This window comes from Harpia harpyja, chromosome 16 (genome assembly GCF_026419915.1).
Source record: "Harpia harpyja isolate bHarHar1 chromosome 16, bHarHar1 primary haplotype, whole genome shotgun sequence".
Taxonomy (NCBI): domain Eukaryota; kingdom Metazoa; phylum Chordata; class Aves; order Accipitriformes; family Accipitridae; genus Harpia; species Harpia harpyja.
Genome location: NC_068955.1, coordinates 20,878,248 through 20,903,445, shown reverse-complemented (window position 1 = coordinate 20,903,445; position 25,198 = coordinate 20,878,248). Strand labels below are relative to the sequence as shown.

Here is a 25,198-nt window from a genome sequence, read left to right as displayed (position 1 = left end):
GCATAACCATCTGTGTAGCATATTAGATTTTCATGTCATTTGAAGTGGAAATATGCCACAATGTCTTCACAAAGCAGCGATTCACCAATAATACAAGAGTGCAAGTTGGTGTTCATTCGCCTTCTTTTTTAATATTGATTTAAAAATCTTTAGGTGGATTTCTACTAATGAGAAATTCTATTCTGAATCTAGGAATACTTCTTGATTCAGAAAGGAGAAAGTCTGATACCAGTCCAGCCATGTCACCTCTTAGAATCTCTCTCATCCAGGATATGAGGTGAGTTTAAACTATTGCAACTAACACAGAAAACCTGAGATCTGCATACTTGTTTCTGTGTATAATGTGTACTGTACAGAAAAGACTGTGTTTCATATAGCAGGAGGGGGATGCGGAGAAGGAACCTGCTGAACTGTTTTAAAGTACATAGTGCAACTTTTTCATTGACCTTTACAAAAACATGTTTCATACTGAGGAGATTTTACATTGTCACAGCTACTAGCTTATAGAAATACCCTGACACACTTTTCATCTTTTTGAAGTATTCTGTATTGTTTTATTTCCACAGAGATGTGGCTGTAGCGTGTGTGTTTTCCCTGTCATTGCCAAGTTGGTTGCGTAGCTCTGAGCTCATTCTTGCTTCTCAGTGAAGAAAGCAGTTTAAAGAACTTGTTTAATCTAAAGAATGGGTTTATTTAACATTGAGTACTGTAGTGTGAATAAAACTATAACTTCTGCTCAATGCCTTCTTTTCAGTACATCAAAAAACAATATACAGAACTTCTAAGTTAATTTTGAAAGGATTTTTCTTTCCTTTTTCCTTACCAACATCTAATTTTTTCAGTAGGGAGGAGTGAATTGAGGATTTTCAAGGGACATGCTTGTCCTTTTAAAATATACCATTTGTGTCTTGTATGCAAGAAAAGCTACTACTGAGCGTGCAAAGACAGTATTTAATTTTCCAAAGCACTCAGCCATAATTATTGCAGTGATAAGGTCCAGAATGTTTCTTAAATCATGTGAGGCAATGGGCCTGGTTTAGAATTTTGTAAATAGGGCACTGCATTGCAGATATTTCCTTTTCAGGCTCTTATTCTTTTTGAGCTAGATATGCAAGGTATTTAGATAGTGCTGAATATTAAGGTGAACATGTCTCTTTTTCCAGTAATTTGTCTGATATTTTGCATTCTTGGCAAAATTTCTTCTTCAGCCTAGCTTGGTTCAAAAGAACTGTCACACTTTGAAAATACTGGGCAGTGTCTTTTTTATTTTTTTTTTTTTCCCAGGCATATCCAGAACATTAGTGAGATCAAAACAGATGTTGGCAAGGCCAGAGCTTGGGTTCGTCTCTCCATGGAAAAGAAGTTGCTCTCTAGGCATCTAAAACAGCTGCTTTCAGATCATGAACTCACAAAGTAAGATGGCTTATCTTGGGCAAAGCTTTTACAAAATTAAAGCTGTATAGTTGTTTGACTTCAAAAACCCAGAAGTGCCTATTCTTCCATCTGCTTAGCAGTGTGCAAAAGGAGTAGAAAAAACTAGCCTTCCAAATGTGTCTCTGTACCTGTGTGTGAGCCATTTGGGAATTATGATTCAATGCTGGGGTTCTTCAGGTACAGAATCAGTTCTGTGAGTGTAGCCTGTCTGCAACTTTGAGGTGAAATCTTCAAAAATTGTTAGGGATTAAATGAAACAGGGCGCAGGTCCAAACACCACTACTTTGCTGACTCAAGCTTTTTATCCTGCCCCCCTTTCTGTAACTGTGGGATATTTTGTTTTCCTTGGATTGTTTATGTGTTTTTGGAATGCATGGCAAAGTGCAGCTTAGGTCCTGGTTGCAGTTCTGGCACGATATGAAGAGTGTAAAGGCACATCCAGATGTGCTTCTGTGGTTCTGGTTAGTGTGACTCAAAGTGACTGTTCCTTAGCTTCTCACTTCTGTCTCCAAACCTGAGACATTCTTGTAACTCCTTTTAGTGCCATGTAAAATAATGTAGATAAACCACACTAGAAGTTGATTTTAAGAGAGCAGATGAATGGTGTACATGCAGTACCTTGAAGGTGACTAGAAAGGCTGTGATGATCAGTTCTTGCATCTCATTTTGGGGCAATAATCTCAAGATGAGAGCTGGTAATCTTTCGAAATCTTCCATCTAAATCTTTCAGGGCATGATTGTCCACATCTCTAGATCAAACTGAGTGTCTCAGCTTGGTTTGTCCTCTCCTACACCGTAAAGGTTTTGCATTTACAGCCTGCTTAAGAATGTAAGGTGAATTGCTTTCCTAGTAGTCAAATATCTGCTATTATGATCCATTTTTTGTCTTTATTACTTCTCCTAAACATTTCAATATACATGACTTTAAATTCCTTGTATATGAAGTCATAAAAAAATTACGAAAAGACCCACCATTGAGACCCAAAACACTATTTAAAGAGTAATTGTACTATAGGAAGAAAATGGGAGAAGTGTATAAAGTATGAGGGGGATGTGAGTGAAAACTGAAGACTTGAACCTGTAGAGAGTTCCAAATACTGCTCACTTAAACTCTGTCAAAAGTACTCTGTGCTAGTGCTTCTTGTAAGTACGCATCTTGAAGGGCAAAAGGAGAAAGGCTCAGCAGCAGGACTTACTTGGTGATGTCCAGAGCACATGCACGTTATATTATCTTCATAAACATAAATAATTCTTTTGTAAATAGTTGCACAAATCAGAGTACAGGCCATATTTAATATTAATTGTTTTAGGAGTAACAATTTAAGGTTTATTTAGTATAATCTGTGCAGAAAAAAAATGTATTGCTGATAAGATTGGATATAGTGTTTACTGTGTGGAAATTAAAGGTTCTGCTGTATGAGCCCTAGTAATTGTCGTTAGCTTTAGTTGAAGACTTTCTTTCTGGAGACAGCTTAACCTATGCTGGCTACTCTTCCTTTCCTCTCCTCCCACTCACACCACCTTCCAAGAAATGTCTGCCCTCCCCCAAGCCCCCTGAGCCCCAACTGCTAATTATTTGAGATTTGCCTTGTATTGAATTATGTTGGACTTCAATGAAGCTGTGGCCTTCCAACAGCGAGCAAGGAAAAGCTGAAGGACAGAGTGAGGATAGCTAATAAATCTACCTGTATCTCTAAATTAAGGTTAAGCCACTCCAGTGAAGTCAACAGTCCAGCTCAGGTTAAATTTAGCAGTGCTTGTCCTGTGCAGAACACGTGCTTTGAGGACTTTCCACACACCACCACACTCTGCGTGCCCCACCCACTTCACTCCCAAAAAGAAAAAAACCCATCTCTCTTAACATTGGCCAATGCACTGCTCATCTATCAGACAGATTCTGGTTCTCTAAAGCAGAGTGAGTCAGCAGCAAAAATATGTTTAAAATGAAGCAGAGGAGCAACTTGCATAGGAATGACATCAACTCTTTGTAATCCTGTGTGCTTTGTGCTGCGTATTTAGGTATCCTACTTAAAGAAGGGTGTTCTAGGCAGCATGGATTTAAAGTGTGCTCCATTTTGTTTTTAGAGGAAGCAGTGCCAAGATCAGTGAGGTACTAAAAGTAATTGTGCAACTTCCACCATTTTACAGTTAACATGATTGTGTGTTGTTTTTTTTTGAAGCAACTGTTAGATATTTTAATTAACCCATTCTCTTCATTTCGCATTTGCTAAAAAAAAATATATAAGAAAACTGAAACAAGTTTGGCTTCTTTCTAGTCTGCAAAGTGAGTAGAGTTAGGGAACAGAAGGAAATCACATAGCTTCGCTCCACTGAGACCTTTACGTGCACAAGTAAACTGAGAAATCTTACACTTTGAAAAGGCAGGACAGCACATACCTTTGTGGACAGGGTGTCTCAACACGTGGTTCAGATTGTTCAAATGAAACACGGACACAGTCACCCCTGAGACCTTTGTGGGTTTGCTACTCTTGTGGCTACAGGCAGGTTATGTTGATTTGAGGCTCAGAATCTTTATTTCCATTGAGCATTTCCCATCAGTCTCTAGTGTGATGTTTGTTATGTAAGTGACAATATGTGTGTGTGTTAATCATCATTGATCTGTTTTGCAAATTTCTGGCTTGTGAGTTATTGCTGACTTTTTTGTAACTGATATCTGAAATTGAGGGGAGTTGTCAGGATGCCCTCCTGGCAGGAACAACCTATCCATGGCTGTGTCAGCATTTCTAACACCTAATTCATGCATTCATGATATTTTGAATGTTCCTCTAGTGTCAGTTGGATTTTGGTGCATCTCGGCATGCTCTTCTTTTACGGTTATTCACCAACGCTGGTATTACTTATTGGTTGCATAATTAACAAAAATAGCGGTGATTGCTACGTACAAGTGAGTAACTTTAAGAGTATTTTCCAGCCAAAATTTGCACTTGGAAAGGTTGAGGTTATAAATTCTCTTCAAGGTTTCTCAGTCGCAGGTCTTGCGGTGTTAAATTCTCTAATGTGTTTGAGTAATTTAAATAATTATATAAGATTGTTTCCATTTACAGTGCATTATTCTGCATAGGCGTTAGTGTCTCCAGTGGTGAGAGAAGGCTACTGAGCTACATCTTTTGATATTTTCACTTAAAAGAAGTTGCAGTTCTGTGCAGTGTTGCAGTCCTAGTAAAGAGTTTGCAACCCAGTAAAAGGGAACAGTAGGACTTTAGGCCACCTTTGCATGCTTATGGTTTTGGTTATGTCAGGAGCTGTGCACTGTCAACAGTGAAGCTATTCCCTAGCTTAATGTGCGGGTTGTTGTAGGCCCTGGGTTATCCCCTATAACCCAATACAAGCAGACAGCCCCAGTGTTTGCCCTAGTGTCCTTTGAAAACAGTCTTCTAACTGTCTTATGTCATGTGCTGGAGGACTCTCCCACGGCACCATCTGCTCAGAAGTAACTTACGAGGACTCTCTTCAGTTCTGTCATTTTACATGGCCAAAAGAAGTCAGAATTTTTTTCCAAGAAAGTACAAAATTCCTTTTTCCATCTTTTGAGGTGTTCTTGGGTGGGGGAGGACCCTTAGACCACCCCAAACCTTGCTTTCGAGGGGTGGCAAATAGTGTGAAGTATTGGTCTGATGCACGTGGGAGACTTAAGACTTGCAGAGTGTCGATATATGTTGGCACATTAAATACTGTTGGCTCTACCAGTATCACTTGTCATTTGTAATCGCTTGCTCATTCTTCATAGTTTACCTAATAAATATGCACAATAGAAAACATTTCACTGAAAGCATTTTGTTACTATGACAGATTATTTGTTTTGCTTTGTCAGAAAACTCTACAAGCGTTATGCATTCCTCCGCTGTGATGATGAGAAAGAACAATTCTTATATCATCTCCTGTCATTCAATGCTGTTGATTACTTTTGCTTTACCAATGTTTTCACAACAATCTGTAAGTATTTGCTTTCCCTGGAACTCTGACTTCCAGATTTGGTTAAGTCCTTATTCAAAATTCTAAACAGCTCTGAGCAGCATGCCGTAATGTAATTGTTCTGCTTTCTTCCTGGTATCCATCTGTGTATGCTCTATCGCTATTTCTATGATCTTTTCTGGTGTCTCTCTCTGTGTCACTAAAGGTTTTTGTTTCTAACTTGGTAAAATACTCAGCTTTAATCCTTTTAGTTGGGGGAGAGTTCTCAACAGAAAATTTTGTAGTGAGCTTGTTTGCATCATACTAAACAAGAACAGTATGGATTGTTCATTATCAAGGTAAGAATATTAACACACGCTAGGAGTTAAAAAGAAAACAAAAAAACTTTCCTCTTTTCATGCTCAGCCTACTTTGCCGCATGCCTGTCTCTGAGTTTGGGAAAACAATGAAATGCCGTCGAGGGCTGCATCAGAACTCTGCAACACATTGAAGTACTTTTTTTTTTTTTTTTTTTTTTTTTTTTTTAAAGATGTCCTAGAGAAACTTTTAACCTGTTGTTGCTGATGCTTAAATGTGTTACAGAGTTCTCATGTGTTTGTGTGCCTGCTGCCACAGGACCTCACTAGTAAGGTGGAATAAGGAAAGACTTCAGCAAGGCTTATAAAATTGTGTGTGTGTGAAAGGACCCTTTTGGCCCCATAGTAGGAACTACACTTGATGGTGTGTTATGATCCATATTTGTGTGTATGAAAGACAGCGCAAGCGGACACCTGAGCAAAATGGTTTTTGGTCTTGTGGGCAAGTTCTGGACGATGCTAAAATCTGGTCTGCTGGATGCAGTTAAATTATCACTTACTTTAAGACTATCAGCACAGAAAACAAAAAGGGAAACATTTTAATTAATTCTTAAATGCTACAAGGATCAAGCTTTTAAGAAAATCCAACCACCAAATGCTTTCTTGAGGGCACTGACAACTGAGGAGGCATTGAAGGAGAAATGTATTAAATGCCTCAGCTGAAAAGCCCTAACTGTAATCCATTTATGCACTATAAAAGAAGGGCAGATTGCCAAGAAACACAGTGACCATTCAGATAATTGGATTTTGTTATAAAAGTTTGGTTAATAGGGGGCTGTGCATGAGATGCTAGGCAATTGAAGAGCGCGTGCATTTCCTCAGGAGCCTCCTGAGGCAGAGAAGGGGCTGTAACTCAGGTGATGCTATGTTGAATTAGTCACTGGTAAACCAGGGGACCAGAAAGTGTTTGAGCATGTGCGTGGTGCCAGTGAAAGGGGAAAAAAGTTGTTTGTTCTTTTTAAAATCAAGAAGTCCTACAGTTAGCATAACTAAGAGCAACATGATACAGAGAAACTTGCAGCATTAGAATGTATTTTCACCGAATTTGTTCAGCCACAGTAGTGAATGCTGCTGCAAGCAAGCCCTGCAAACAAAGACTTTGGTTAGTAATTGAATGGGAATTGGTGTTAGTTTTGTAGTGTGCACACATGCGCACACACACACACAAAAGCAGGCAGTTAGGAGTTGAGCATTGAGTTGCATGCTGAACTACAATGTAGTCCTGGATACATGAATATTCTGTCTTTACTTCTTTGTCTCTAAGCTGGGGACAAGTAACCATTTTCATGACTTGTTTTGAGGCTGGTAAATGAAAAAGTATTATACCCATATGAAGGCATTATTCCATCCATATTTCTTTTTTCACTTGACAGTGTTTTGCTATCAGCTCTGCTTCTTAATGACTGCTATGTGTACACTTCCTGATTGTCAGTCAGTGCTTAGTGTGCGAGTGTTAGCATGATTAAATAGCGGCTCTGATGTTGTTTTAACATTTCATGGTACTGCAGTATTTTATGACTTATCATTTCCCCCTCTCTTCATTAAAGAGGTTACATCATTATCCTTCTTCATTTTTGAAGCATTATTTCTTCTTGTGTTTGCAGTGATACCATACCATATATTGATTGTTCCTAGCAAGAAACTTGGTGGCTCCATGTTTACAGCAAATCCTTGGATCTGTATCTCGGGAGAACTGGGTGAAACAGGAGTCCTGCAGATTCCCAGGAACATATTAGAAATGACTTTTGAGGTTTGTATTGCTTGTTACAAGAAATGCTTTGGGTGTTCTGTTTGTTCAGTTCTAAATTTTTCCCTTGCTGTACCATCTTGCCATACATTTCATATCTTTAGCCTGTGTGGTTAGTTGCAAATACTTCCTGTGCTTGTACATAGCAAATTTAATCTATATTTAATAACATGCAGAGCAAAATGACCGACAAATCCTTAGTGCAAGGATGGACAAGACTGTCTTTATATTACAACTTTGTGCTGTAATGGTGGGAGGTGTCATATCCGCTTCGATTGGAAAAAAAGAAGTGATTCTGCTCTGATTTTTGTGTGTGCACACATTGGCTAAAATTTACTTGAAAAATCTAGTTCAACTGATGTTCTTTCTGCTGATCAAAATAGTATTTAACAAAGCAAACAAACAAATAAAGCAACCTACGCCTAAAAAGCGCAGAATCAATCATTCAGTCAGGAGAACCACATTTCTGATTGTCTGAGCGTGTTCTCTAATAGTTTACTCTTCCAACATGATGCTCTCTTTCAGTTTACTCTGACAAACTCTTTGTTTAATTTGCAGTGCCAGAACCTGGGAAAACTGACCACAGTGCAAATAGGACATGATAATTCAGGGCTGTATGCCAAATGGCTAGTGGAATATGTTATGGTCAGAAATGAAATAACAGGGCATACTTACAAGTAAGTATCATCCTGATGTTTCATGTTAGGTAAGTAGAATTTCTGCAGGGAGCTGGCACAGTAGGTCTTGTTTGATTAGAAAGGTCTAATCTTCTGGGACTTTGTGTCTACAGTTCCTGCTACCTGAAGGCATAGAAAAAGATCATTTGGCTTCTGGTGTTAAACAAATAGTGATTCTTAAAATTTAAATGGACATTTCAGTTTACAGATGCTCATGTCTAGCCTCAAAACACTGCTGGAGGAGATGAGTTGACTGTTGCACATCTTAAAAATAATCTGCCTTGAGCCCAAGGAAGAAATAGCAAGTTAGAGCTTGCTGCTTACCAAATATGGGTGGTATTTTATGTTAAGGCTGAGTGCTCTAGGTGTTATACAGAGACCTTAGGACACAAGCTGGAACACAAGGGCTTATGAGTGTTAGAAACCTGTGTTTGCATAATGAAAGTAAAGTAATAAGGTTTACAGTAAGAATTAAATTTATTTGTGTTGGTTACAGTGTAGTTTTATGCCCTGTCCTTTGTTTAGAGAAACTGTCAGGCTCATGTTGGTGACAAATTGGTGGATAAGTCCATTCAGTTCTCTGTGCCAGTTTGTTTGTAATTAAATTAAGAGGCAAGATTCTATTTTTGGATGCTGTTCAGTTTTCTGATTAAGCTGATTAAACTGACATTAATGCTGGTTCATAGAAAGTGATAATGAGCAAGTGAGCACATGTGCTTTCTAGTGACTGATTTAATATCCCAATTTAAATAGGTGCTTTGGTGTTTTGGCATTTAAGTATATGTTTGGGGGTTAGGTTTTTTTGTGGCTGGCCTACTATGTAACGTATTCAGTGAAAGCATAGGTGTATTTCACCGCACACCTATAGTGTGTGGTGGGTCTTCCCCTTCTACATCTTTTTCCTCTGCAGCCCTCAAATCATATGCTACATGTAGGATGCAAGACAAAATCTGCCACTGTTTGCAGATCATCTAGTGTGACATTTAGCACAAACTTGGAACTGAAAAGCTGTTTTACTTTTGCTCCCTCTGCTGGCAAAAGCCAAACCCAAGAATTTGTTCCTAGAGTGAAGTATTTCTAATAACTATACTACCAGAATTTGGGTTTTATGAAACTGCTTAAAGTCTCTGGCATGGAACTGAATCTAGGTTGAAGGGCATGAATCACATATCTGCTTTATGTTCTTAGGTTTCCCTGTGGAAGGTGGCTTGGAAAGGGAATGGATGATGGCAGCTTAGAGAGGATCCTGGTGGGAGAGTTGCTGACTTCCCACACTGAGGTTGATGAGCGGCAGTGCCGAACCCCTCCTTTGCAGCAGTCACCAAGCATGATCAGAAGATTTGTCACTATATCGCCAAACAATAAACCAAGTGAGTGGTAGGGGATGTCTTGTACTGTTCATCATTGTCTGACAAGAGCTGCTTGCAAACAGAACTGCAAGTTTTCGTGTATTTTAGAACTGTAGCTTGGAGAGGACCTGTGAAACTCACTTAGCCCAAACCTCTGCTCAAAGTCCAACTAACTTCTGAATTACAATCCTGAGCAACCTGTTCTAACTACTCAAGTTATGAAAGTCTCCAAGGATGGAAGGAAGATGTCTCTAGACTCCTGGTCCAGTGCTTAGCTCCCCTAGTGGTGTTTTCTGTATTGTTGTCCTTCATCTATGGAATGAATGCTATGGAGGAAGGTAGAAATTTGCTGTCCTGTCTCTATCCATTCTTCGTGGATGAAAAAGCTTGCTAGTGGTTTCTATTCATGGACTTTAGTTTTCAATTGAGATCACTGTTCTAGGGTTGTCTTATTCCTGATAAATCATGTGGTTATTTTGCTCCCAAACATGCTTGTGTTTACAGCGAAACTACCACAGGAAGTATTTCCAGGATGTCCAGATTTGGTGGTCCTAATCAAAGCACAGCTCCTTTTCTTAGCTTTGAGCCCTGGTCTGAAAATACACATAATATGTAAAAACCCTTTCTACTTGTTGCTGTGTTGAAACACCACAGTGTAAACCTCGATATAAAACCAAGCCATCTCTGTTTCTATATCCTCCACAGTAAATAAAAGTAGAACTGGATTTCTATTACCCACAGTCCAGCACCTTTTCACTAACAGCGTAAGTTATACTGGTTCATGCTCCTCTTCTTTTTTTGTGGTATGCCTTATCCCTCATGCACAGGTACAATTTCTCAAGTTGTTACAGAGTGACTGGGTATATTTTTGTGTTTTGCAGAGTTAAATACTGGTCAGATACAAGAAGCTATTGGTGAAGCTGTCAATGGTATTGTCAAGCATTTCCACAAGCCAGAGAAGGAGGTGAGGAGTAGTTGTCTGTGTAGTGGCGCTCCTGTCTTAAAACTCTTATTAGTAAGCATTGGAGAATATATAACAGAAATAACTAAACTGAATGAACAGCAATCTGTTTGAAAATTTCTTAAGTGGAGGAAAAATGAGATGCTGAGACTACACTGTTGGAATAGTACATTCTCAAGTACCTCAGTTTTGCTGCTAACTGGAGCATTCTGTTAATTTAAATGTTAACATTCTGGTATTGGAAATTGTGTTGTCAAATTCTGCCAAGGATTCTACCTGTACCACTGTCAAGAGCATTGCCTCCCGTTTAGTTTGTTCTGGATTAACTGACATTTTACGTCTACTTTGAGGACTGAGTAGGTTTTTTTTATGCTTGATTTGCATTATCTTTGCTACTTAAAATGTGAAAACCCATGGGCCGCTTTTAAAAAAAAAAAAAAACAAAAAACAAAAGAAACAAAAAAGACCCACACTCAAAACACCTGCCCCTACCCCCTCCGCAACTGAAGCAGAAGTGCTCTCAAAGACTCTGGGACACTTCTGTGTTATACATGTAATCATCTTAACTGACACAGCAGTTATTTCCTGGAACAAACTTAAGAAGCATTCCTCTGTCAAACCATAACAATCTAGCCCTTGTGAGCCAGAGTGGTGTAGAGCACTGTTTGGGTATCTCTTGAAAGTCATTAATTTTTTACAAATAGGTTCTCCCATTCCTCCTGCACCTATCTTTTCTAAGTTCAGTATAGCATGGCAAATTCATATACAGTATAATTCTGGCTGATGATCACATTTACACAATAATCTCAAGCGGCTGTGCGCTGGTTTTGCAAAATAGAATTTACCATCATGTTCTAAAGAAGAATATGTTTTTTTCTGAAGTTTAAAAATTGCATTAAATATGTTGGGTTTGTTGATAAGCAAACAGTCTAAGGCACCTGCTACAATGGACCTGTGATCTTTATTACTTAGTAAAAGAGGAAAGTATTTTCTTAATTTTCTTTACAGTGGTCATCATTATAGGTAAAACCTGCTCATGATCTTTATCTTGGCCTTTTTGTGGCTTCATTTGATGACAACGAGGCCCTGAGACTGCTTTCTTCAGCCTCGTTCTTAGAGAGGTCAACACATTTTTGAATGCTCAGGACTTGTGAGAACTGGGCCATCCTGTCTGGGGCCACTATTTGACAGTAGACTGTAACTTTGGGCATCTATTTATTTAAAAGCTGGTTTCAGTAATAGATGCATGAGACACTTCTGTGTCCCAGACTTCCAAAGTGAGACAATAAGTGTGTGCGCTTTCTGTGTGTGCTTGGCAGAGAGGCAGTCTGACGCTCTTGCTGTGTGGAGAAAGTGGACTTGTTTCAGCTCTTGAGCAAGTGTTTCAGCATGGGTTTAAATCACCGAGACTCTTCAAAAACGTCTTTATTTGGGATTTTTTAGGTAAGTGGGAGGAGGACGTAGGAGAGCCTGTTTGTGTCTTTGAAATGTATCCATCCGTGTTCTGTACCGTTGCCACTGTGTCCCAGCTGGTGTGAACAGCATACTTCTTGGAGGCATCTTGGCAGCTGAATTGCCCTAAGAGCTCTTACCTCCTCATACTGTTGAGAGAAAGAGCATCTGTCTTCTGCCAAAGTTGACACTGTACTTAGTACAGTAACTGGACTTCTAGCAGTAGTAGTGTAAAACAAACTTTCGTAGTGAGGAAGAATTATTTAAATAAGGTGGTGAGTTGGCATATGGTAACCTTGTTCTTAATTGAGCATAGTGAAAGCAATAAATCACACTTTTAAGAGGTTGAGTTGCCTTATAAAGTACAACAGATGGATCTAGTGCTATTGGTACTTACTGGACATTGTAATAAAGGGGTTATAAGCGTACATTCTTCACACAGTGGTCTAGATCCTTTGACATAGAGTTGAATAAATCAACTGAGTACACAAATACCTTTTAGAAAAGGCATTCTTTTTAACAGTGTTTCTGTGTTTTGAGTAGGTACTTTGACATCACTCTTCTCCTTATATCATCATTTTACTGTAGCATCTCAACATTCAGTAGATATGAGAACCTCTTTAGCACTCTTCAGAGGGAAGGAAGTGGAATCCCAGTTTTACACATGGGGAATACAGGACTGAATCAAACATCAAAAAACAAGGCCTAAATGTACCCTTTCAGGAAATTCATGGATGAGCTTTGAATCTAGGCCTTTCAACTTCCAACTGTCCCCTCCATGACACAGACACTCATGCTGATTTGCCAACAGTCCAATATGAGCATCAGATAGCCTTATGGATTTGTAAGCTTGCTTACAGGGAAAGTGTTATACTGTGGTGGTATTAAATTTAATCATCTAAATTTGACGGTCATAGTGCCTAATTATTTTATTCCAAGCACAGGAGAATGATATTTCAGATATTTTAGAAATGCTATATGCACTGATTAAACTTCATTATCTCCCACCATTCTTTTAAGAAAAAGCACAAACTTACTATGAGACCCTTGAGCAGAATGAGATGGTCCCAGAAGAGAACTGGCAGACAAGGGCCAGGAATTTCTGTCGCTTTATCACTGCTATCAACAACACCCCTAGAAACATTGGGAAGGATGGCAAGTTTCAGATGCTGGTGTGTCTTGGAGCCAGGTATAAACAAACTTCTTTGTTATTACTATTGATATTTTAATAAAATGAAAAGGATGTTGCGTATTAGTAAGATAAAGCCACACAACTGCTGGGTTGTGCAGTTTGACTATTACTTACACAGTTCTCTGATGTAACTGAAGAAGGATTAAGCGAACCATGCCCTGACTGAGTTCTTAGGCACATGAAGCGTGGGAAATCTGACATACAAAACTGAATATCCCAAAGAGCTGAGCCACTGAATCAAGAGAGAAAGGTAGTAGGCTGGTGTGAATAGCCTCCCTCTCGTGTACAGCTACCAAGGTCAGAAGATAGGAACAGAAAACCATCCATTGGTGAGGCCTCTCCAGTTAATGGCTGAGTGAATTCCCCACCCTTCACCAACTCACTGTAGGAGATGGGTAGGAGGGAAGCTGGGACCATCTAGAAGTCTCTTGACACAAAGGCGATGAGGAGGCTAGTGACTTTGGGCCTGCCTGGGACTTCCAGGCCTCCTGGGAACCGTATCTTCTGATGCGAGGGGTGGAAAAGTGTCTCTCATGAATGCTCCCTACTTAAACAAGTTCCACAGACAGTGAGTCCCCCTCCCCTGTCTTATAAAAATATGCAGAGAAGATGGTAGGTCTGTTTAGAAGGCAAAGAATAAAAATCATGTCGGTGAAAATGAGAAATTAACTTGGCTTTATTTTTATTTCCAAATTGCAAATTGCCACTTTGTCAGAGACCACCTTTTGCATCACTGGATCGCCCTGCTTGCAGACTGCCCAATTACAGCACAGATGTACGAAGACATAGCACTGATTAAGGATCATACTCTTGTGAATTCTTTGATTCGAGTGCTGCAGACCTTGCAGGAGTTCAACATTACGCTGGAGGCATCTCTTGTCAAAGGAATCGATATTTGACCTCTTGTCCCACAGGAGAAACTGTCTTAAAAAAAAGGAAAAAAGCAACAAGGAGTGAAGCTTGTTAGTATGCAAAAGTTCTGTCTGCCAGTACATTGTATCGTGAACTTGTTCATGGCCCTAAAATGCAACTTTGACTTTTCTTGAAGGAAACTCCAAAAATAGTACAGGCAAATGGATAGAAGCTGTAAACTCAATGTAAAAAAGAGGATTTTGGTATAAATCTATTTTAGAGTTTATTTGCCGATTTGCTTTTTACACACTTTCATGTGAAAGAGATAGAGATGAGTATTGTGCAGCTTATTTTAAAGCTGCAGTATTTCCTTGCCATAGAAAATGTGCAGTGAGCCTTTCAGCATTCTGTAAACTTGCCTTCAGATATGCTGTATGTCATAGACCCCAATGTATACACTCCATTTCTGCTGAGAAGGTCATTCTATAGTTTTTAAACTAATATTTTATATATTAACATTATTACTGATGTTTGATTTTTAACGTATTGGGTCATGTTTTGCTGCAAGGGAACTACAAATCTGATGTGTGCTTTTTTTTTTTTTAATATCTCCAAAGCACTGATTTGTCAACAAATCATTTTTTCCTTTATTTTTATTGTCAGTATTATTTTTAGTGAAATCCAGGAGACTGAACCATGAAATGTGCAGAGATCAAAGTAATATTTTTCATATTGGTACGTAATTGCACAGAAGAAATTAAGTGTGTTTTTTAACTGATGTTTTTTATTTATTTAACCTATTGTTATGTTTTGTAAGTTTGTCTTTAAAAAAAAACTTCTAATCTTCTATGATACAACTGGCTATATTATGTTGCAATTCAGAATTTACAGTGCAGCCCACTTAAATGAAAAACCTGGAATAATTGTTCACGACACAAAAATGTTTCCACTTGAACCAGCCTTTTGAAGTTTGGTATATGGTTGCTGCTGGTAATTCTCTTAACTGCTAATGAAGAGGGGCATGAGTTCCCCAAATGCCAGATGACTAAATAAAGATGTTTATGCCCTCACAAAATAACAATGGTATACCTTACTAACAAATATAAGGACTTCTTAATTTTTCTGAAAAGGCAGTGAGTGCTAAGGTTTCTTTTTTTCCTTTTGAATGAATATGTCTTGGGTCCGGTTGTCACAAGTCTGCTTCATTTGGGATACTTTTGTTTTTAGCAGAGAAAGCTTTAGTCCACTTCTATAATAAAACACAAACATTTTGAAAGCTTAATTTATGGGACATCTGGAACTTGGCAAATGCCTAAAAGCATCTCCGTTCATTTGAATCCTCTGATTAAAAATATCTTTGAAATGAATATGTGACTTAAGAACAGGCTGATTTATCGGCATCACAAATTACTGTACAGAAGTTCAGGGCTATGTATTTAAGAGGTCTCCACTGTATAAACTTATCTCAGTATTGTCTCTCTTGAGAAGCAGAGTCCAAGTTTTTTGGTTCATACAATGTTGTAGCACCTTTTCTTTACCTACAGCATAGTCACATCCTGTGATAGTTTTATTTCCATAATTTATAAGTATAGCACATGTATTAAATTTTTGACTATTCTTACTTTTGTCCTATTTATTTCATTATTAAACTGAGAAGTTCCTTTGTCACTACTTATCAGAGCAAGATTCTTTTTTGATTGCACAGTAGCATTAGGAAGATGTAAGGGCAATGTCCAAGCCATTCCTCATGCTGGGTGGGTGTGAATTCTTTCACAGCCTGGAGCTTACAGGAGCAGTTCACAGAAGTATTTTGTGTGTGCAAGTTTGCTTTTGTTTTTTTTTTTCCAGCTTTGGAAGGGCAAAAATAAAACAGATGTACTTTATTCTAAGAATTTCATGTATTCAACTTAATATGCTGGGATAATCTGTATATGCTTGTCCCAAATTGCTTGTTTATATATTAATAATAGCAAAAAAAAAAAAATTTTTACAGTGCTTTCAGCTATATTTAAGACAACTTTACTAGGCCTGTGTATTTCACAGGGAATATGTCTATGTAAGAAAGGAGGGTTGCATTAATTATTTTGACCTTAACAGATTAGTTGATCCTGTTGAAACTGTATCTCTCATAGTATTAAGTATGGATTAATTTTATCTTGCATGAGGTAATTAACCCCGAATTAAGGTTGGTTTTTTTCTTTTTTTCTTTTTTTCTTCTTTACACAAGTTCACCTAGTGTGGCATGATTGGTTTAATGGCTTGCTCTGGTGTGGATCTTTTTGGCCTCATTATGACAGTTAGCAATACCTGAACACAGGCTGGGGTTTGCTGGTTCCCAAGAGGTGGGTTCTTTGGCTGGTACATGAGGGTGATGCTGTCCGTCAGAGGCAGCACCCTGTGTGCTAGCTGTCCAGATGCAAAAGGAAGATGCAGAGGTCATCTTCCCAGCTCCTCAGTTACTTTATTTTCAAAGGAAAGACCGCTTTCTGATAGCCCCTTCCTCCTTCTCTCATAGGGGGTCTATGCTTAATCCTATGAGGATTCAAAGCACTTTTTGTTATGGACTTCCAAGTCTGGAAAGATTTGCTCCACTGAAGGACCAGTAGAAGATTCTGAAATGCAGCTGAAAAAATGTTGGTTTTGTTGGATCCAGAGGCCACCAAGGAAGACTGAGATATTAAATATAGCTATGTGGTAGTCTGGGCTAGGGTTTTGGGAGGAGATCTGGCTGGCATATCTAAGAACAGTTCAGGCTGTAGTAGCAGCCATAATCCCTAGCACTCTTCAGTTTTTACCACAAACCGACCTCCTTCTTTCATTGATGTAGCTAGCATCAGTCCCACAGAGTGTAATGTTAGGATCCAGCATTTGCTCCTTCCATGCCATTCTGCTGAACTGGATGACTCTGTATAAGAATAAATGGTGTAGTCAGCATCTCTTACTCTTTAACTAGAGCTCTGTAAAATCCATCTCCCTTTTTAAAACTAGCATTGCAATTTTTGTTCAGAAATGAGCTCTAGAATACTGCAATTGTAACCTTTTTTTTTTTTTTCCTCTGTTACTTTTCTAAAATAAGGGAGCAGGTTTAGTAGGTGCAGGTTAATGTGGCTATGCTATTTTCTCGTTTGGGGTGTTTTTGGTAACAGTTAATGGGAAAAGATAATGGTTTTTTTAACAGCACACGTGCATTCTGTAGAGAGAAATATAATGATAAAAAATAAGTAGTTCATAATGCAGTAAATATATAGTGCTAAATTGGCCAAACACATTTACAGGCTGATACCTGATTTGGGGGGAAAAAAAAACAGGCTATCACCTATCAGTTATTTATGCTTCCTTGATTAATGCTGTCAGAGTTGATACAATGATACTTTATACAAAAAGAAAATGCACATTAATAAAGACTTGATTTAAATGTAGTGAAATACTATGACGATAAGTTTATAAAAAAAAAAAAAGGCTTTACCTGCCGTAAACTTAACCATCTGACATCGTGTAGCTGAAAACATATTCATGAACTGAAGACTATTCCACAACTTTTTCCATTACAAAGAGTGTTTTTCAAATTGTTCAAATGGGATCTACTAGCTGGATGATCCATCTTTTTGATGTGTTTTGAATTCATGAATATGTTAAGATTTCTGCAGTGAAACTATTCGGAGTTAACTTTTTCTGTATATTGTCAAATGATTTTTGTCCGTAGTTCAAGATACTATAGGATACTTGAAAATACGTGAAGATATTGTACACGTACTTCACATCTTTGTAGTTCATTATTTTATACCTAGAGATTGGCTGTTAAACTAAGATAAAGCATCAATACGTTATAAACTATATATTTTACTATGTGGGGAAATCACTGGCTTGGTTTTTTTTAAGGGCGGGCATTGAAGTTTACATTATAATGACAAAACCAGGTACTGTTTTCCTGTTTTATTTTTCCTGTGACATTTCAATCCCTTGGACATTAAATGTGAATTGGATATACAAAAGTTTTACAGGTGTAGCTCATTTGCTGAATTGCAATAAAATTTGTCTTCTAACATGAAAAATAGCATTAATGTGCTATTTTCAAAAGCTACTTATTATAATTTGGCTAATCATCTTCTTTTTGCCTGACTTGCAGGTATGTATGACATTCTAGTGTCTGATTTCAGGAGAGATTTTTGTACAGTTTTCTATCAGATCTGTTCAACTAAATGCCTCCCTCCCTCCCACCGCCAGTGTAGCCTTCTCGCAAGCAATTCTTGTCGGTCAGACTGCCATCAGTGGAAGAGATGCCTACTTGGTAATCGGGGAATGGGGAGAACAGGAAGGCAAAGGGACTAAGCAGATCTTGGAAAGTGTCTGAGTACACACGCACACGTACGTGCTGCCATTTATATTAGCTTTTTTCCTACCTTAGAACAATTTTTGATCCTAATGACCAAATTTGGTGGAGGTCTTCAAATTTTATGTTCTGAAAAATACAGTTAGTCACCTCTATGTACCATGTACTCAACCTTTCTCTTTATGTGAGAGGATCCATATGGAGAAGCAGGAATTGTTGGAAATGTAACTATCTGATCCTTCAAATATAAGGTTAAGTGAGAAAATAGCACTGTCCTCCATCTCTGAGATTCTGACATCTGTGGCACACATGCATGCCCAAGCATTATTGCCTATATTGCCTGTTTCCTACTTTTTTTACTCTATCTTTGCCCAGGGTAAGATCTAACTTGGCAGATAGTCCCAGAGAAGGAATTACTGGGTGGAGTGATTGTACGGGCACAGAGGCAAAAGTATGGTTCCTTCCCTCTCCATTCATTCACTTTTTGAATGATCTGAAGTACATACTGATATAGTGAAGCCCCGTATAATCTTGGTTCATTAGATACTGCTCTGCTTATCTCACCTTGAAACTGGTTCTGCCTGCCTTACTGCATATTAAATGTAGTTTTTTAGATTTGAGTGGAGTAGTAAACAAATGTGAGCGCAACTCATTTGTAGTTATGCTTTTGTAACTTTTCTGCTGCCTATGTCCTGGAATTTTTATATGTCAGTTGTGCGAGAAGCAGGGAGACCAAGTCAGTTTTACTCACTTTCATCTCCTGCTTCATCCAAAATGCACTCCGTGGGACATCCCTGCTTGAGCAGTAGGGTTGGACAAGATGACCTCCAAAGGTCCCTTCCAACCTCAGTCACTCAGTTCCTCCCCATGTACAATGACAGGAACAGGTAAGAAGGCTGAATGCTGCTTTCCCCATGTTGTATGGTTTCTGCCATTCCTTAGTAGCCCAGTGTCTGCAAAAAAGAGTTCATCCTTCAGCTGCACTATTTTTCCTGTGGTTTTAGGGAGCTGCCCTCTCTTTTGTCAGCTATAGCCAGAGAGACTTGCTTATTCTTCTGACCTGCGTGTTAGCAAACTTCTGCTTTGACAAATTTCTGTGTTGAAGCTGACAAATACAGAAGGTAACTTTCTCAGCCTGGGAACAGTGGTTCAAGTTAGGGCTGTTCTGGGGTTGGTGGGGTTCACTCTGTGTCAAACTGTATGAGATCATCATTGGATGTTTTATACCATCAGGAAAAATGCAGAAGGGAAGGAGTTTGATCATTATTTGGAGGTATCTCTGCTTGCCTCACCTCTTTGTTTCTCCCCCCCCACTCCCTGGTCTGTGGTGGAGAGTTTTTTAAGCAAAGCAAATTAAAAAGTGTTAAGATCTCTCTTGCGGGAACCACATCAGTCTTCCTGAGCTGGTGGTGATTCTGCGCTAGTAACAACGGATGGTGTCATCCTGTGGGCTCACTGGGGGAGATGCTGAGAGGGTGAACGCAGCCTGCCCCACGCTCTGATGAGGTGGTGCTTGTGGCCTGAGCCTTGGACAGGTTTGGGGGGGTGCAGTCATGAACTCGGTACCTGCTGCCAGGCATTCCGCTCTTCTGTGAGATGCCAAACCTGCCTCTCTCTCGGAAACTGAGGCTATCTCAATTCCCTAGGCTTATTAGACCGGCCGCTTCTAATTCCTCTGCAGGGCACTGGGGGAATGGCTGTGGGGCAGGCCTGGATGGAGCTGTGAGGTAAGTGCAGCTTCAGAAACACATTCACTTCATCACAGGTGGCTCCAAATCTTTCAGACTAACTGCAAGGGGAAGGAACAAAAAGAACGGGGGCCTTGGTGAGCAAAGTGTGTTGTGCAACTGCTGGGTTCACAGCACTTTTCCAAATGTCAGGTCTGAGGTGGTTTTATAGAAGGTGATGCTTATTAACGTCTGTTGGAGAGGAGAGTTTGAGTGCTAGGCAGTGATTGTTGACTAACTGCTCTAAACACAAGGGTCTAGAAATTTTATGATTTGTTGTAGTGATGACTTGGAAAGTTCTCACAAAGAAATACAAATGTCAAAGAGCTGCACTAAGCAGGTCTTTGCCTAAAAGTTATTTCACATAGCAAAAAGTCTCATTTTTTTCCCCTATGAACTCAAAGATGCATATTCATTAATAGAACATAGCGTATTCAGTCCTGCAATAAACAGGAACTGTTCTTCATTTCAGTGACAGTGGCAATTTAAGATGCAGATTCTGCAACATTTAAAATACCACTGGTGGATCTGATGTTTGTTTCAAGGAGGTTTTTCTATCAGTGGCATAAAAAGACTTAGACAAGGAGTATAAATTACGTGAGAGAGTTAGACTCCTTGTGACCAGAGGAACCCCAGATTTCCTCTCTGTTTGAGATAAGCCACGTGCAGGTTCTGCTTCCAAGGAAAGATGCTGTTAAATTGCAAAAACCGAATGGTGATTACTGAATATGTGTTATTTTATGTAGCACTTGACAACCTGTTTGGTAGCCTGGAAAGCCCTTGGATACTAGGATGGAAAGTGTAAGTGCAAAAGTGTGAGTGATTCATTTCAAAGGAAAACAATTGTTCAAAACCCAGTATACATACGGAGATGAGTAAGACTTGAAACTGCAGCTCTGAGAAATTGTGTGTGTGAAAGGCTTTAGAATAATTAAATATTTGAAAGTATATCCTCACTTGTTTTTCTACCCCTTTCCCTTTTTTGTTCCGGCATCCCCCCCCGCCCCCCGCCCTGTGTTGTTTTCAGCTTCTGGCACAAGCACTCATTATGCCCACTCAGTCATGTTAAATTTTGGCTCAGTATGATGCACTGCTGCTCAGCCCAGCAGACCCGCTGCTTCTCACTACATCGAAGTACAAATGAAATGGCAATCAGGATGTCTTCAGATAAAGTTTGCTTATCATTAAATAACAAAATTTGATGAGGATTATAAGGCATAAAGCAGTTTTTATCCCAAATTTTCAGACAGAAGTATTCAACTCAGGAGATCAGGTGCAGAATTTCTGGAGCAGTTTTTACATCCAGCTGCTCTGGCAGCTTAGCCTCAATCTCTCAATGTGAGGCAACTTCAAGTGATACTTGAAGTGGAGGGCAGAGGGGAATTGGGGGATCTTATCTGTATGGAAGAGTTCCTTTGGAGCAGCAGACAGTGTTCGTAGCAGTGTTGTGCTTCTGGCAGTCCAAAGAGATCCAACAGCATTAGCAGGAAGAAGTTCTAGGTGCTGCAAGATTATAAGGTAGCGCGCGCATTGGTACGATCGGAAAAAGCAGACAAGTTTTCTCATGTGCAGCCTTTCTCCAAACATAAAGCACCTAAACCTCTCTCTCCCCAAAGCGTTTGTGAAACGTAACTGAATGGGACTCTGGTCCATGCAACACTGAGAAAATTTAGTTCAAGACTAAAATGCTGTATAGTAGCTAGATGAGGAAAAACTTTGCTCTTAGTTTTAGGATCAGTATGCGTAATGTATGAAAATGTCCTGTTTGCATACACTTTTTGCAGATACTTACCAGTAGCTATTTTCCTCCCTAAAATTTTTGTGATTTTATTTTATTTTTAATTGCTGAAAAAAAAGCCTAACAGTGGGCTATTTGAGGTCTATTCCTGTTGAACTGCCCCTGGTACGTTTGTTTTTCTTTCATCATACTTAACTTCTTGCTGAAGTTGAGTCTTAAGAATTTTTCTAACTTCTCTCTCCTAGGAAAGATCTTCATACCCAGCATGGTCAGCTGTCACTGTGACTCTGTAGTTGAATAGAAATAGTTAAAAAGGCTACAGAAAGACATCTGAGTTGAGGTCTGAGCTTCTGTCTCTGTTGTGCCTTTCTTTAAAGAGATATTTTAATGGCAATTCTTCATCATAAACAAGTATTATATGTGAAATAATAGCGAGGATCCTTCACAAAGCACTTTGAGATTTATGTATAAGAAATGGTTTCATTAACCAAGACAGATTTAATATTCTTGCTGTTTGTTTTCCAAGCTGCGTTGAGATCTTTTGATCCAACTCAGGCACGCCAGATGTTTATGTGTCACTTTATGTTTTAGTTTACAGAAGTAAATAGGATGCTTTGCTTTTACTGTGTCTCAGAAAGCTTTAGGTGTTTGGGTGTATGGAAGCTTTAGTTGTTTGGGTATATGGCTCTTCAATGTCTCTTACTGTTTTTTCTGCTGCGCTCTTCATATGTAGATTTCATGTCTTTTGTCAAATCTCGTGATGAATTTTAATTAAATTAATATTGGTCAAGTTCCTTGAGGAGCCTTGACTGGAAAGCGCCTGAAATACGTTACAGCTTTTCTGTGAGGTAGCTGTTAGTCACGTGCATTTGGGAGAATTGTTTGTAGAGACACCTTGACTGATATCCCCAGATGAGAGGTGTGTGGATGTGTGAATTCCCATCGTAAGAGTGTTTATTCATGAGATCATGGAAACTGTCAGGAAAGTCTTCATTCATTTATTACTTTCTGTTGGTAAGGGGAGGCTTGGGGTATGGTGCGGGGCTGGAGAATCCTTGGAGTGTTTAATGAGCAGCTTTATGCATTTATAGAAGAGTTTGACTAAGACTGAAGCCGTCCAGGAGACACAATGGGTTGTTTCTCATTGGATTTTGAAAGAGAATAACTTTGATCATTTCAAAAGCAATGAAGCCTGATGCTCCAGCGCGAAAGGAAAGTGGTGATTTATAGCTACCATTAAGGAAACAAAGACGAAGACTGAGGGAAAGTTTCACTCCGAAGATTTACTAATGTGTATAAACCACCCTTACAACTAGAAGTAGCTTGGTATTTCTCGCAGAACAAAACAGAAGAGAAAAGGCAGCGAAATGGCGATGGGAGGGAGGGGTGGAAAAGAATACAGCCCGCTTTCACTTGCACCCTGAAAGGTCAAACAGCATTTAGGAGATTATAATTCCAGCGAATAATGGCTAGGCCGCTTTTACCTGCCAAAGGAAGGACAGCTGTGAGAAATCCCTGGCAGGGAAAGGAGGTGGGATGGGGCTGGTGCTGGTGGTGTGTGATGTGTGCGGGTTCTGGTACGGCCTTCGGACGGGGACTTCACGCGCCGCGGTGGGGTGCAATTACTCGGTGAAATCGGTAGTGCTGTATTTTTGAAGGGACGCAAGCAAGGCTGGCGCGGGTTTGTCTGTACCTGGGCTGTGACGGGATGCAGGCGTAGAGGGTCTTTGCTCGGGCTTGTCTCTGCTGGAAAGAGGCCGTTTCGTGGGCCGCTCCAGAAAGGGGAGCACCGGTTCAAATACACTTGCCGCTGGCAGCCGCCCTCTGCGTGTGAGGTATTTTCTGTACCTTCAGGAAGCACCGGCTCTGCGGGACACCTGTGTTTGGGGTGCCGTGCAGGTGCTGGACCGCCAGTGCCGCGGGTGGGTGCGCTGGTGCGGCCCCTGCAGGGTTTTCACGTGGGATGGGGCGGTTCGCGGGCGGGGGGTTGGGGGGGGGGGTGCGTGTGTGTGTGTGTGTGTGTGTGCGCGCTCGCCGCCTGCGGGTGCCGCCGGGCGGCCCGCGGGGGGCAGCGGGGAGGGCAGGGGAGGCCCGCCCAGCCCCCGCCGCCCCGCGCCCGCCGTCGGTGCGAGGCGGGCCGGCCGCCCGCAGACGCCTCCCTCCTCCGCCGCCGCCGCCTCCTCCCGCCCGGCGGCGGCAGCAGCAGCAGCAGCAGCGCAGCCGCCGCCGCCGCCGCAGCGCCATCGATGGGGTCCGGCGGCCGCCGCGGCGCGGCGGGGGCGCGGGCGCTGCCGCTGCTGCTCCTGCTGCTGCCCGCGCCGGGCGCCCCCGCCGCCCTGCCCCTGCCCCTGGCCCTGCCCGGTGAGTGCCGTGCCGCGCCGCGCCGCCGGCTCGCCTTCAGCCCTGGACAGCGGCTCGTCCCGCGGGGCGCCCGGCCGTGCCGGTGGGGGCGGCTGGTCCCCCCGGGGCCGCCGGGCCGGCACCCGGCGGGGTCGGGGGGTGGCGGAGGGAAGGGGAGCCGCGGGCGAGGCGCAGGGCGTTTGCTGGGGCGAGCGCGGGACCGGAGCGGGGCGGCGGAGGCGGCGCCGGTGACTTCCACGGGCCGGTTTCCAGGCGGTCTCGCCCGGGAGCGGGGCAGGGCGCCCGGCTAACGACTCGCCTTTGCCGAAGGAGCGGGGAAGTAAACTCTGCGTCTGTCGCGGCTTAATCTGCCGTTGGTCGCCGAGGAGTAAACCCGGTGACTCTTCTGCAGCCTCCTTCGCGCCCGCCTTGCTGCCAAGTTTAAGGCTGCGATGTTTGCTCGCAGCCTCCCTCCTCCGGGGTCTCTCTTCAGCTCAGGCTACTGTCGCCACACGAGGAAATCCTGCTCCCTGTGCCTAGTGATTTTTTTTCTAGCCCTCTTTTCCGCGCTTCTGTACGCGTTAATGCTGGGGGTTTTGCTGCCGTTCCGCCCTGCGTGCCGCGGGCCACAGAGGATTGGCGTAAAAATAAAACAGCAGAACGGCCGTTTTGCCGCTGGCACGGGATCTAGTTGACGTCTCTGCGCGCCATAGCCTTGAAAGAAGCCCCCTCCTCGGTGCGCGTCTTCTGGGACCCACCTTGCCGGGGCAGGCGTCCCCCCGCCGCCTCCCTGGCCCGGGCGGGCACGGTCAGAGCTCACCGTGCGGGGGGCGCGCAGCCGGCGCACCCGGCCCACGCTTCTGCCCGCCCGCCGTCTTTGCGTCCCTACCCGTCGCTTCCTCCTGCCCCATCTGCCTGAATCCCACTCGTGGAGGCCCCTCAGCAGTTCCCTGCGCCCCACCTCGCGTGACTTGCTCCCTCAGTTCGCTGCTTCCGCTGTTTTTTAATGGCTTGACTTTTCTGCTTTGAGAGGAAGCAGATTCTGCCGCGCTCCCCGGCCGTTTTCCACCTTCCCCTTGCTTTCTGGAGGTAGTAACTGAGCAGCCCATC

At 41.5% G+C, this 25,198-nt stretch overlaps 2 protein-coding genes across 9 annotated transcripts in view; both read left to right on the top strand.

Annotated features, from left to right (window-relative positions):
* Positions 1-18,005, top strand: part of DENND5A (DENN domain containing 5A) — a 72,422-nt gene extending 54,417 nt beyond the window's left edge. For 6 of the 7 annotated variants that reach the window (XM_052810752.1, XM_052810754.1, XM_052810753.1 and 3 more), the window contains 10 exons: positions 193-277; positions 1,285-1,413; positions 5,267-5,388; positions 7,328-7,473; positions 8,029-8,147; positions 9,336-9,517; positions 10,378-10,460; positions 11,777-11,900; positions 12,930-13,098; positions 13,817-18,005. In XM_052810752.1, coding sequence (XP_052666712.1) covers positions 193-277; positions 1,285-1,413; positions 5,267-5,388; positions 7,328-7,473; positions 8,029-8,147; positions 9,336-9,517; positions 10,378-10,460; positions 11,777-11,900; positions 12,930-13,098; positions 13,817-14,000 — 1,343 coding nt within the window. In that variant the 3' untranslated portion in view covers positions 14,001-18,005. The remainder of the gene's footprint in view (positions 1-192; positions 278-1,284; positions 1,414-5,266; positions 5,389-7,327; positions 7,474-8,028; positions 8,148-9,335; positions 9,518-10,377; positions 10,461-11,776; positions 11,901-12,929; positions 13,099-13,816) is intronic. The other variant, XM_052810755.1, reaches the window with a different exon arrangement.
* A 5,974-nt stretch (positions 18,006-23,979) lies between these two features.
* SCUBE2 (signal peptide, CUB domain and EGF like domain containing 2) overlaps positions 23,980-25,198 on the top strand; it is a 47,088-nt gene continuing 45,869 nt past the window's right edge. The window contains exon 1 of one of the 2 annotated variants that reach the window (XM_052811548.1): positions 23,980-24,109. In XM_052811548.1, the coding sequence (XP_052667508.1) occupies positions 23,995-24,109 (115 nt within the window). In that variant the 5' untranslated portion in view covers positions 23,980-23,994. The remainder of the gene's footprint in view (positions 24,110-25,198) is intronic. The other variant, XM_052811549.1, reaches the window with a different exon arrangement.